The 14,502-nt window shown below is 41.8% G+C and overlaps 1 protein-coding gene across 4 annotated transcripts in view; it reads right to left on the reverse strand.

The window, feature by feature from the left end:
- Positions 1-14,502, reverse strand: part of PCYT1B (phosphate cytidylyltransferase 1, choline, beta) — a 76,688-nt gene that overhangs the window by 29,281 nt on the left and 32,905 nt on the right. For all 4 annotated transcript variants that reach the window (XM_019525369.1, XM_019525368.1, XM_019525370.1 and 1 more), the window contains exons 2-5: positions 9,425-9,524; positions 7,360-7,476; positions 4,491-4,642; positions 3,517-3,595 (exon numbers count right to left, since the gene is read on the reverse strand). In XM_019525369.1, coding sequence (XP_019380914.1) covers positions 3,517-3,595; positions 4,491-4,642; positions 7,360-7,476; positions 9,425-9,524 — 448 coding nt within the window. The remainder of the gene's footprint in view (positions 1-3,516; positions 3,596-4,490; positions 4,643-7,359; positions 7,477-9,424; positions 9,525-14,502) is intronic.

A 14,502-nucleotide genomic window follows, 5' to 3' on the forward strand; every position in this document is an offset into this window, starting at 1 on the left:
TGTTCCATGGTGCAGGGCTGCCAGAGCATCAGCTGGGTGAAACTGCCCCGTGTGCCTCATACACAGCCAGCTTGGGAAGGGCTGTGGCAGGAGTGCATGCCCATGACTGCCTTACGGTTATCTGATAACCCTAAAACCAGCAGAAGCACCTGGTCCTGCCACAGCCTTTCCCAGACCAACTCTTCTTGCTCATCCTGGAAACAGAGGAATCTGGGGCAGATGGAGCTGTCTTGTGCACCTCATTTTTTGAGGGGGGGGGAGGGAGGGAAGAGTGCAGACTGGGAAGGACTGTGGCAGAAGTGGGTGCTCCTGCCTGCTTTAGGCTTATCTGGCTGCACACAGGGTGCACGGGGCAGTTGCACTTGGCTGTGGTCATGGTGATGCTAGCTCTAGTTGAAAACCACTGAGGAAAGCTGAGGCAACACAACAATGGTTCTCAACTGAGGTGCTGCTGAATTCCAAAAATGTATGGAGGGGTGCCCTGAATTTAAAAGGTCTAGTTCTTGGAAAACTACCTTGCAATAGTTTAACATTGCCAATTAGCATTCCCTTCCCATCTGTTTTGTCTTTTCCATCAGTCTCTTATCTGTCTTCATTGCTGGCTCTGCTTTCCTGTTATCTTGTGCTCATCCAGGGAAGATATCTTGTGTTCAGATTCCCATTTGGTTCTGAGTAGTCTGAATTCTGCAACAGTACATAGTGGCTTGTTTTCTGAGAACAGTGTGTCAAGGTTTACCAAGTCTTGAAAAAGACTTCCTTCACTTTCTGGATCAGATTTCTTGTCTAGGTGTTCTTCAAACAGTCTACCTCCCAGAAACAGGAGTGACCACAATGTGCCTGTTGTCAAAAGTGAACAGGTCTTTTACCAAAGGTGATCGGATGGTATTGTTTTATTCCAATAGCACAGCCTGCAGCTGAGCACGTTCTCTATCAGTGTCTGCTGGCCTTTCAGCAGTGCTGTTTCTAAGCCTTTTTCTGAGGTACCATAGTGGTGCACTAGGTGTTCATCAGTTTTATATGAAGTTTATTTCACCATATTATTAATGTGAACAGGTTGCTGTATGGCAATATGGACACTGTTTTTTCTTGCAGGCTTGCCAGTTTCTCGTTTACTAGTTCCACCAAGTCTCATGGAACTTGTGTAGCAAAGAATACCAGGTGCCGAGATGACCAAAGCAGGTAGGGATCATGAGCTTCTTCAGCTTGCTGCTAAGGGATGCCTCTCTTTAAATAAAACTTACCGTCTCTCAGACTACCAGACTGTTCTCTCTTCTCTCTTGCACCGAGGATAATCTGTCGTTTTGCCATGATCAAATTGATGGTTAGTTCTGCCTTTATGAACAGCCCTACAACACTCATGTAAATCAATTACTAAAAAATCCAGGCAGTAACACCTCTTTTTTCAGGGTTTATTTTTATCATCCAATAACAATTTGGCCTCAGATTGGTTTTATTATACATCTTCATCAATTTATTTTATTATATGTCTTATTTCTCTGATATTGCTATTGCTGGGAACATGTTGCATCTAATAGCAAAACTGCAAGTATGGCAGTAGAATAGCTAGCAGCCTTTTTCTGGAAGGGTACATATATTGAGAGTCTTTGGAGAGATTCTGCAAACAATCTCCTCTTCATTGGAAATCCCTTTGGCAGTCACTACTTTCCTGGGGCAGCTGCAGCATTTGGACATGAAGTTGCACTTCCTGCACATTGTCTACAACAAGGGTATCAGGGACTGAATCTGGCTCGCAGAGCTGCTCCATCTGCTCAGCTAGGCTATCGGCAGGCCAAGTGACTTAGGAGTGTGGCCAGCAAAATCGAGGGCTATTGTGGAACCCTGGACCCCACAAAACATGGGCACCAGTGGCAACAGGGCAAGAGAGGGCTATGCCAGTAACACAACTGTGTGACCTGTCACCACCACTGCTTGTGCTGCCTCCATCCTGGCAAGTAGCTGCTGGCCCAGCTGCAGTTGATGCTTCCTTTGCTGCTGCTGCCACCACAGTTTGTGGTCCCTTTGCCACCATTGCTGCCTCCACTGTAGCTGCCACTTTCCTTGCAAATCCAGCCTATGAAGAAGCCCTATGGTCCGAATCCAAACTGAGGTATGGGATGAGTTTGACATCTCTGTTTTATAAGTTGGGGATTTTAATTCTCCTGTATATTTTCATTCTCACAGTATACTTGCTGGACCATGGATATTTGCATTCTTGGATGCTCTATCTCTGTCATTTTTCCTGAGTTAGTTCAACGTGATCCTACATACTTGTTCTATATTTGTGGGTATTGATCCTCTCCCTGGATAGTTTATTTGCTTTTGCTATCTGGAAGCATTTTTCTTCAGTGAGATCATCCACTAAGCTGGAATTACAAATCCCATATGATGCTCTTGTCTTGAATTAAGCAATATTTTATGTTTCCAAAGTTGCACACAGATATTCTCCATATTCTCAGCTCTGTATCGATTCCTCCTTCTGGTTTAAGGTTTTATATATATAGTAAACTGAATCTTTTTACAGTCACACTCTGTCTGAAATCACAATACTCAAGCACTTATTAACTGGTAGTATTTAGGGCTGATCACTCATATCTGATATCCGCCCCCATGTCTAACTAAGGCAGTAAACAAAGCTTTCCCTTCATTTTCTCATCATTATTTTTACTGGTCAGCTCTCTGTACAAACTCATTTCTTCTTATCTGGGGGAAAGAAGGGGAAAGGAAGTTTGAAAATCAGGCATTCTTAGGGGTTGAGTCCCTTAATGCTGCCTGTTTGCTCTGTTTTTAGGTGCTGTTTGTTTGACTGTTAATCACTCTCTCTTCCTTGCTGCGTTTTTCATTAAACTGACTGCTGGAGGATAACATTAGAGGACCCATGATTTTAAAAATAAGTTGGCTGTCTATAAAGAGAATGATTTAAACAGGTGCTACCTCTTCAGCCAGTGTCCTAGCCTTGTGCATGCAGGCTGATTTCCTAGCATCCCCTTCTAACTCTTCTCTCCTGACATCTTTTCTCTTCTATCCAAGTTCCAGGCGGGTTTCTGCATCACTCCTTTTAATTATTTTTTGTTGTTTCTTTTGCACCAGCATTTGTTGATTTGCTGGAGGTCACAAGACACCTGTTTCTTAGCTCAGGATCAGAGGGTGACTGAATACTGGATCTGTTACTATTAGTACATGGAGAAGTGATTCCTTTTTCAGCATTCCAGTGCTGCTATTGAAGCACTAAAAAGTACTGTAATAACCCAGGCAGGAAATGTTTTGCGATCAGCTGAATGGCTTCCTCACTGTTACAATGGGAATCAATTTTTTTAACAGCCAAGGTCATCACTTGCAGTCTCAGAGAGACACCTTTCTGTTGAAGTCAGCAACACTTACCTACTCATAGGTCATGAAGGAATGTGCATTTATTTTTTTCTTTTTCCTGCAGTTGCAGTTACAAGGCAGTTGCATACTTAGATGGTTCTGAAAATAAAGGCTGAAACAGCAGAATTTAAAAAGTAACATTGCCCTCACCTGCCTCCTTTATGTGCTTGTACACATCATCCGAACCAGCGGAGGAGTATGGAATGTCATCATGGGCTACAAAATCAATCTGCAAGTGACAGGGGAAGAGACAATCAGGTATAGCTAACAATTAATGCAGAACACAGGACCTTTGGACTTCTAAGCACTCTAGCTTTTTGTGTGTGATGTTGTTCTTTACACGCAGAGAAGCCACCTCGCCTAAGGAAGATTTTTTTTTTTAACACTAGTAGCAAACAACTGACTTCTAAAACAAAGGAAGGTTTCTAGTTCCATCTTCCTGGTGTTTCATGTGAATGTGTGCCTATCTAGCACTTAACTGTTAAATGTTTACGACCACTGCCCTTAAGCTAATGTAAATTCCAGTCAGCTGTAGTTGCATGGGATTTATATACACCACAGATTAGTCAGTAAAATGTAAAAACAGTCACATACACTTGAACAGTCAAAATTTTTATGCATTAGATGGCAGTGGCTCATGTATGTATATCTGCTCGATTACAGACCTGTTAACAATGGGAGATTACCCCTTGATCTTATAGGAGCAGGAGTAAAACACTAGTTATTACATAGTAGACTAGTCCATTCTCCCATTCTTCACCTGCAATTTGTGGTTGCAAATGGTTTTTTAGTGACTCCATGCTACTTGATTTTCCTCCTTTGTAAATCAGCCAGATTACACCAAAGGTTTTCTAGGAGTGCAAGTCTATATTGGCAGACAAGATTTTGGGGGGTAAATGTGATATCTTTTATTAGATAACTAAATAGTTATCCCCCCACCCCCAGCTTTTTACCAATTTTTTAGGTTTAAAATATATAAGCAGAACGTTTTCTGATATAGTAATGGGCAGATGATGCCTTATGATTTCTGAGCCTGAAGTTGAATGAATTAATTTTTTCCAGTTAATTGAATGTCGTGTCATTTTCTTTCTAGCAGTTTTAGCAAGCGAAAGGAAGAAAAGTACCTTGTGTTTTTCCAAGAACTCTGGTGTGAGTGTCCATGGAGCATCTCTGATGACTTCATCTACATAGCGACAGTGCCTGAGGGCCTCATACCGTTCTGTTTCATTCATTACAGTGAAGCCTTTAAATTTGTGGGTTAAATCATCGCTGCAAACTGACAATGGTAAACAGTCAACAAAATACTGTTACACAGATTTTGCAAAATGATTACATCTGACAGTTACTAGGTTTTTTTTTCAATTCTCCTGGTTAAACTTGTTTATTGAGTTATACTGTGCATATTCTTGTCCTTGGAATAGAAGCAAGTACTGCACCATAATGAGAGAAATGCTCCATAACATTCTAGAAGTAATGGGTAATGCTTTTAAAGTGAACAGAAAAATGTGGTGCCTGCAATCATAAAATGTTCATAAATTTCATTAACTTGGCAGCCAGATTTTGAATTTGCCAGCTCAACTCTAAATCCCTGTTGGAAAGCTGCTTTAAAACTACTGCAAACTAAACAGGAAACAAAGGCAGTCATTGCATCTTGGGCTACAAGTTTAGTAAGTTTAATTGCAAGTGGTATTGGCCTTGATGAAAACTGAAGCTGAAAATCTCTGCAGAAAAACCCATGTATAGGATTATCTGCAACAGCTTACTCTGAAGGAATGAACATACGGTTTAGGATTTTTGGAAATCCTATATTTCAATCCTGATTGTGCCACTGTTGTGTGGCCTTTAAAATGATGGGAAAGAATCAGAAGCATAACTAGGAAGCTTTATACTGTAGGTGGCAGTGGTATCTGCCATTCTTGCACCCCGTCTCAGTCAGCACCCAGGGCTTTCATGTGCCTCATTCGTGGCATCCCTTTCGTCCCCCTCCTCCTCAGCAAGGAGGCTACTAGGAAATAATGCCTACATCACAGAGGTGTTATGGAGATTAATAACATTTGTATAGCTTTTTGAAGGTATAAAGTGTATACAAATGCTGAATACTATTCTGGAGCAGTAAAGAGTGTTGGTGATTCAGGACACTTACTGAATTAGAGAGTTAGCTGATCTGATGCTCCTGTGTGGTCCTATTGGGCACTATTCTACTGACGGTGTCATTGTTTGAATAAGGTATGAAACAGAGAGTGTTTGCCACTATGGTCATAAAAGGTTTTAAAGCAACTTTTACAAATATAGAAGGCCTTAGTTACTCTGAGAGTCATAGCCAGATTCTAATTATCAACATAATTGTATTTCTAAATGGACAGGTGATGCTTCCTTTCCTCTATAATTGCTTTGGGATATGTTGGCAACAGATGTTCCACAGATCAATGCATTTTCATTGGCGAGTAGAAAGACCCCTCTGGGATTGTATTTATACTTATTTACTGTCTGTAAATCACATGAGAGTCTGGTTCTCCTGGAAGAAACATGCCATGTAAATGTCACTGATTATTAGCAGACAGCACTTTTTAATTGTCAACAAATATATTTCCTTTTAATAGTGCTTTATTTATGGTACAAATTCTTTAGCTACTAAGGCACTCTTTCCGGTTACCCTTTTCGTCCTGATCATTCATTTATTAGGTATTCATAAGTAATATTTTCTGACTGACTTGTTTGTCGTTAAGAATTAAAAAATAATTGTCACCAAAACAAGAAATAAGTTGAGAGCGGGGAGGAGGGAATGGATACAGGGAAGCACAAAACACCCAGCTCTGTTACAACACAACATTTTTAAGGGAGTCTAGAATTTCCTGCTTTACACACCTGTCAAGACAGCACATTACTGGGGAGATATCCCAAGGAAATCACCAGGACGTTTGTCATAAACTTCAGTGGGGCGTGAATGTTGCCCATAACTGTCCCCTTAGTTTTAGAGAGAAGTCTCAAAGGAGCAGTTCCTAGTTTTGAAATCCCTTCCCTGGCAGTCCCACTTATCTTTCCTTTATGCTCAACTGGAAAAACACTGCAGACCAATGTGTGAAGTGTTTCCTTCATTTACAGAACAGATCTCCATTCCTCTGTACAAAAGCACCGTCAGAAAGCTCCAGCTGAATTGTAATCATTTAAGTATAACACTAAAGTGAACATAAGGACAAGATTCCAATTTTCCTGGGTTGTTTTGTTTTGTTGTTTTGCAGAGCGGGTATTATAATAAAGCTATGTTTCTGATTATGTATTTGAATGCATGTTCACTTCTATCATATTCACAGCCCCTTCATAACCACATTCATGAACGTTCAAGTAGGAGACTTTTGCTGTCAAATATTTGTGAAAAGTAAATTTCAAAGCCACAGGTACTGTTATTCAAGAACACCTAATATATTCACCAAAATTCCTTGCACAATTGCCAATAAAGAGACAGAAGCATTACCACATGCCTTCTTTGACATATAACGCTTTTTGAATATCTCTATCACTTTACACATGGGAAAAAACTCTACAAAGTTCACTAAATAAATTTAAATGAAATCTGAAAGAAATCACAATCTGCTCCCAGATATTTGTGAACTGCAAAAAATGCTAACATCATTAATTCTATTATGAACGTGGACTTCCCTCAGCCCTACTTCTTTTACAACATTGACACAATAAATAAAGAAAGTAAATACTCATTCAGAGACATTCTGCCTTTAGAGCCATTCTGGCCTTTCCCTTTAAATAGAATGTGAATAACACACATGCTGCTAAGGAAAGAATGTGACTTTTAACTTTAATTGATGCAATTTTAAGATACGCTCAAGAAAAACAGTATATGGAACACTGTGGAGAGAGAAAGTAGTGCTTGGAGTCACAGTGTATAAACAGTTGGGGGTGAAGGCATAGAAACAGCTCTGCCTCTGCTCTAGAAAACAGAGGCAAAAACTCTGTTTGGTAAATAGGTCTGAATCTTACCTCCTACTAATAAGTAGCTATTTGGGAATAGAGTTTTGGCTTGCATAAGAGCTCTAGCGTGGCCGGAGTGGAAGAGGTCAAATATTCCATCTGCATACACTCTGACAGGTCTGTCAACTGTGGGGAAACAAGCACAAAAATGACTTCCAGCTTAAATATGAGTCATACCTAAGACCTCCTGATTTGTTTTGGGACCTCAGATGAGAATATATTCCCCTGGTATGAAATATTATAGTTTGTGAAATTACAGCATTATATTTTCTGGTTATTACTTATTTCGGTATCCTCTTTTCTAGTTTTTTCTTATATGTGTCCTCTGTATTACTCTCCTCCATTATTACTGCATTCACATTTGGAGAAAATGTCATCTTCCTATCTTGCTTCCAGTCCTGCCATATATCTTGCTTTTTTTCCCTTCTATTTCTATATCCCTCACTTCTTCATTTTTGGATTTTTTAAGTTTCTATCTTTGTGCCCTTACATCTTCCTTCTTTCTTCTACAACTTATTGCTGTATGTATCTGTTGGTTACTTCTGTTTATCCCTTTCCTTTTCCCTTTTTCTTCACTCCTCTCATGATCTTCTCTGTCACCTTCCTGTCAGTCCCATTCTTTCTGACTTCTCCTGCTCCTTTCCCCATATCCCTCTCTTCTTGTGCACCACTCGTGTCTTAGTGGTGGCCTGCAAGCCAAAACAGGAAGAGCCTTGCAGAGTGGCATGCCCAGCAGCTATGCTAATATAGGAATTCACATTCCCTGCACATCTACGAGATGAATGCCGTGGTCCCTGAGCTTCACAGAGGCTCACTGCTGTGCTGCATAAAGAAGTGTCTGCTGTAGGGTGCGACACATCCTGCGCCTCAAGCGAAATGCAGAGAAAACTCTGTTTCATATGAAACTGATGGGAGAGCTAAGAAAACTCCCCTGACATGGGGAATAACAGTTAGCTGCTCAAATTAACAAGAAATAAATCAATACAAATATTCCCTTGCTTGCCTCTTGTAAAATATGCTGTTTTAAGCATATGTGGGGCTTCCGGTAAAGCCATTCCATTGGGACCCTCCCAACTACCTACAAGACCCAAGATCTAGGGCAGCAGTAGGTGATATTTCCTGGCAGCCAGCCAGAATGACCTACCACAAGTCTGAGGTGGGCTGGCACTATGATCTGGCTACTGCTACTACTGCCAATTCTCCTCACAGCCCAGCAGTGGCATGAGCAAAGCCCTCCAGCTCTGGAGCACTGCTGAAGCCCTCTGGCTGCATGGCTGGACTACCACTAATCAGTGATGGAAATCACTTCTACAGAAAGGGCAATAGGCAACATGGTCAAAACCTGTATGTATGTTTTAGACAGAATACAAGAAATATTGGATCAATGTGTCCTTTAAACAGGCAAGGGTTTCAATAAAGGAGAAGTCAGCTTGACTCTTTAGGGTCTCTTATTATTGCCAGTCAGTGTTCCACAGCATCTGGAAATGGGACTAGGCACCAAACATCACACTAACTTTGTGGGATGCTAAAGATTGGCTGTACATCAAGCCCTGAATTTAAATAACATAAAAAGGGACTAACTACATGCTAACCATGCTTCATATATGTTCTCTGACAAGAGTGCACAGATAGGTTTATGAGCTAAAGTATTGTAACGAGTGATGCTCTAGAACTGTGAGGCAGAGGCTATGAAGTATAACTTAAAAGTGTAACAAAACCCATACATTTTACTATTAACCAAATACGATTGCATCATGCAAGTAAGATCTGGGTGTTGATGTTGCCAATGTCTGACTATCATGACCCAACAGCATTCATTTAAAAAGTAACCTGACCATGAACAGATGCTTAAAACATTCACCTGAATGTGTTTTTCCCCATGTGTTTCACTAACAAAAGGTGAATATCTTTTCTTGTTATGTTTCCCTCATCCACAATCAGGCACAATCTTTCCTTTTTTTTCCAAGCGAAGGTTGCAAGAAAAGAGGGAAATCCTTTTATAATGGAAAGCTGTCTGCCCTTGGGTCCTGTTCAAGTGGATCTCAGCAAAGATAGCTTATTAATCAAGACTGACCTGGCGTTCCCAGGCGAGCTTGAGCGATGGTTAGCTTCTCATGTGGAGCTTGGCACTGACAGCTTGTTTCATCTGCAAACGGAGCAGGTGCAGTCAGAGTCTGGAGGGAGAAGCAGAGAGGGGGGAAAACAATGGAAATGAGATGAGCAAATATCCAGTTTGTTCTTTTAATGGAAAGTCAAAACAGAATTCTTCCTTCTATGTCAGCGCCCTCTCATTGCACATCATCCGGGCTTGTTTCCCCTTCTGGGTGTTTTGTAAGTCATTCATAAATTCACAGAATTGATACAGAGCTGTAATTAGAGTTGAGAAGAGTAAGATGTTTTTAAAAGACAGTCATGCAAGCTAATTCTTCATCTTGTTAAAAAGCTTTCATGTTTTGGAGGTGGCTGCAGGCAAATCAGCAATGTATGTGAAGACTGAACCCACCTCTGTCTGGCTACATGCCCAGAGTGTAAGTAGCTTAGTTCTTGAACTGGCTTTCTTTTTCACTGGGTAGTACACTAGGAATCCCAGAATCTGTAGCCTGACTGCATCCCGCCTGCACTTCTCAGACAAAACATCTGATTTTTGTTTTGATCTAGTGGGAATATGTGAAAATAGGATCCCCTCCACACATTACATGTATTATGGAATTAACTGGTTATTATGCAGTTAACCAATTTAGATCAGCTACATGTGCAACTTAACTATCATGCCATAAAAAGGTCCATCCAGATATAAAGTTAGAACTGGGAAATGTATAATAATTTTATAGCTGGTTTCTATCCAGCTTTAATTTGCACGTGTAGCAATGTATGGTCCTATGGCTGGGAGCCCTGTCGGGTGGGAGACTCACAACAGCAGGAGCTTGTTATTTGCTGGTGCAGGGGGAGCCCAGGATGGTGATAGTTTGTGATTAGATCTGATGCTGGACCCCGTAATCACACCTCCTGCCATGCACATTTGGCATGGCAGGAGGTATGATTGTATGGATCGCACTTCAGATTCTATCATGCCTTTATTCAACATCTAGAGGGGCTCTAGGAGAATTCAACTTAGATTACTGTCACAAATAACCAAGAAAACACTAAAATGACCTATATTAGAGATAATTGAAAAATGGAATAGACACAGGTATTTCAGAAGACCATGGCTTGACCACCACCTGACTTGCTTTTGAGTGTGGTATACTGGGCACATCTACACGAGATGCTTTACTGTGCAATAGACTAATTTGATACACAGTAAAGCACCGTTGCCTGCATGTGTGCAGCATTTACTGCACAGTAAATTAGTCTACTGCATGGTTGGCTACTACCTGTAAATACAGGTAGATTTATTGCACAGTAGCTACTGCACAGTAGTGCACATGCAGATAGCTGACCAGAAGCAAATTGCTCCCGGTCAGCCCGGGCAGCAGGGTTGGGAGAACAATTCCCTCCCCCGAGGGAGCTGCCTGCTTCCCAGCCGCTGCTCTGATTGGCTGATTGGAGTGGGGGCTGGGACCCGAGATCTTGGAGTGGGAGTCTGGCAGCAAGCAGCTGCCTGGAGCAGGGGTGCCAGGCTGGGAGGCAGCTGCCTGGGAGGTGGGACACCTCCTCCACCGCCCTGGTGGCCAGGCCTGACCTCAGTGGCCCCTGTCAGCTGGGGCCTAGTGCCCAGGAGAGCCTAGAGCTCCCTCTGGCTGCTGTAGGGGAGCAGAGCAGGGCAGGAGTAGCCCTGCACTGAAGTGCTCCCATCAGAAACAAATTTGCTCCCAACAGGGGCATGTGTAGATGTGCTCCCAGGGAAAGCTTACTACGCAGTATTTTACTGTGCAGTAAGATTTCAGAGCATTAACAGCACATGTAGACGGTCCCACTGAATACCAGTTTCATGCCCAGGCAATAATTAGAAACATACAACCTGTGCTAATTTTTTCATCAGAAAAGAGGCCTTAATGTTTAATTTTTAAAAGGCATGCTAAATAAGGGCTGGGATGAGTTAGGAGAGTCCAGTGAAAGTATGGCCAATTCAGGAGGTTTCCTTTCACTACTACTACTTGTATTTAGTGGCTCTTAAAAGTTCCAGCTGAGATTGGAGTGACACCGTTATGTGCCCCAGAGGTGTAACTAGGAATTTTGGCACCATTGGTTGGGAAAAAGGATACTGAGCACTGGAGACTCCTACCTTGTTGCATTTGGGCTGCTGCCACTGCTGTTCCAACTGCAGTGTGGGCTCTCCTCACATGGGCTTACTGCTGTGGCACAGACATCTCAGGGGTTGCCCTTCTGCTCTCCCCTCTAAAACAGCACCCAGGACTGGTGCCACTTTTGCCCCTCACACCCTACAGTTATGCTACAGGTGCTTTAGAGGATAACTCCTGTCCTGAAGAATTTATACTCTTAGGGCATCTTTACACATGCTTGGGGGTGGGGGGTTGGGGGGAGAGGTGCTTTAATTAGAGCAGCTCTCGGGAGCCGCTTTAATTAAAGGTCCCACAGTGTCTCATATATTTAGTGTCCTGTGCTTCAAAATGGCAGCAGGGGCACTTGAACTAAAGTTCGTTCAACCGTAAGGTGCCCTTATAGTCCAATTAAGATAAAGGATGAGGGAAATGAGGTGAATAACTATTTGAGCCTAGGTCACCCACCCAACGATCAGAACCACTAATATAGCAGGCTATGCACCTTGTGACTTGTTTTGGAAAATTCTGCTGTGTTTCCCTGTTAGCCTGACATCTCCAGGGCTTCAAAGAATAAACAAATTCATAATAATAATTTTTCTTTGAGAAAAACACATATATCTCTGATTAGCTTTTGCTATAAATTACATGGGATTTCATGACCTTGCATCAACTCTGTACTACTCTTTGGCAGGAACTTTGTGAATCCTATTAAGGATTCACTGCTCTTGGTGTTGCTGTATTGCTCTTTCTGTTGTCCTATTTGTCATCTGAGTTCTTGCTAGCCAGTGCAAAATATTCATTTCTCTTTATGAACAGGTGTTATGTACTTAGGTGTTTGCTTTTTTGTTCAGTGGTCATATCTTTTCTGATTGTTGCTATATCATTTGAACCTAGATCCCCAAAGGTAGTTGGGCACCTAATTTGCATTGCATTGGTTTCTGGTGCTATAAGCTGGTTTCAATGAGGGAGCTAGTTCAATGTAGATACACTGGTGCGAGAGGACCTTTGCATACTGAGGTCCAATATGCATTGGAAGTGTGGACAAAACATTTTTACATGTGGAGTTAGTGTGAAGTAACTCCTGGATGTAAACTCATATCTTGGGTTACACTGCACTAACTTTCCACTGAACACAAACCTTCAGTGTCTCCTCTTAGCAAAATCTTCTCTTACTTCTACCTAAAATTGGTAGTACAGTCTCAGTTTGATGTCTGCTTCTTGCTTGCTCTTGTAAACTACTTCCTTCTAATGACAATTCATCATAACTGAGAGACTCTTCTTTTACTTAACCATGGAGGCTTTTGTTTCTCAAACTGAGAGAATAGTTTCCACTGAGACAGTGAAAGTCTAAAGTAAATGTTGGGATTAGTTTTTCGCTTATCCTGATTTAAATTCACTATTGATAGTTCTTTCAAAAGGCTGTCATCCATTACATACATATCCTTTTTTTAAAATCTCTGACATGGTATTGGAACATATTTGTGGCCATATCACTTCACACTGCTAAATACAAGTTCAATACAATGACACTATTCAAAATAAACAGAATATGGCAAAATTAAACTTCTGTTCAGGTTCCACAGAAGGGAATCCTGCTCAAGCTGGCCACCCACATAGCACAGTGCACAATATTACACATGATCATACATCATGGGCTCTTTTCTTTGTTTTCTAAATACCATCTTTCTGCCTCTGTCTTTATGATTGTTGAGTGCTAAACTGTCTTTTTATCTCCAAGCAAGATCAAGTTAGACAACATCCCATACAGCCTGGCTCATGCTGGGATAAAGGAGAAGGCAAGGATGTTAAAACAGTAATGGCTATGGTCTGAGGCCTGCAACGGGTAATCAGATCCTAGCTAGGTGGAAGCTGTTTCCCAGGAGATTATTTGAAGAAAATAGGCCTCACTTGCAGCAAGAGACTTCCTGCCCCTCCCTCCCCCGCATTTAAACTCTTCTGCAGTATTGAAAAGCTCTTGGTTCTTGCTGAAGTCAAGACAAGCTTGTATTAACTTCTTATCAGTCCAGTTCTTGTAATCACTCAGCAGCAGGGACCCTAATTTTCTCTTTGCCACAGAAAAAACTGTGGAATCCACATTTTCCCATGACCTACAGAAAGCACAACAGTGTCCCATGGTGAGTGGTGCCATTTCTGTTCTATTTTTCCCATGGTTTGCCTCTTGGCCAATCAGCAGTAGGGTTAGGTGAAGGAGGGTGGGGAACAGTGCCGATTGACTGAGAGGTAAAAACTGCAGGAAAAAAGAAAGAGAGCAGAAATGGTGCCACTTGCTGCGGGACACCACCGCACTTTCCATAGGTCATGGAAAAATACAGATTTTTGTGTTTTCTAAACAGAGGTCTTTCGCTGTTTTCCCCACAGAAAACTAGGATCCCTGCTCATCAGTAATGCCTACTTTACAACAAACAGCTTAGGAAAAGATGTTGGCAATGCTTTTCTTATTAGGTGAACTCTAGCAACTAGGAACAATAGATGAAAATCAAGAATATCCTGTCAAAGAGGAACATACATTATAGGTATATGTGTATAACTGTGTGTGTGTGTATGGGTGTGTACCAATCATATATATATATATGATGTAGTGTATTTAGAAACCAACATAATACAATGAGATTTTCTATCAGTAGCTATGGATGTGAAATTGGATCTAGTGTAGGAAAAACTGGGGGCATCTACACATGTGCTTTACTGTGGAGTTGACTAATTAGCTCAGGGGTGGTTAGTAATTTCAGGTGGAGGGCCACTTACTGAGTTTTGGCAAGCTGTCAAGGGCCACAAGGGTAGCCCCACCCCTTGACAGGTGTTCCACCCCCTGGACACCATTTTGGGACCAGAATTCCCGACCTCGTAGCCCCTGACCTTTGGACCTCCCCTGGTCCTTGCCCACAGTCCTCCCCGCCTCCACCCCCCC

Source organism: Gavialis gangeticus, unplaced genomic scaffold, assembly GCF_001723915.1.
Source record: "Gavialis gangeticus isolate Ggan-Ray unplaced genomic scaffold, GavGan_comp1, whole genome shotgun sequence".
Classification (NCBI taxonomy): domain Eukaryota; kingdom Metazoa; phylum Chordata; order Crocodylia; family Gavialidae; genus Gavialis; species Gavialis gangeticus.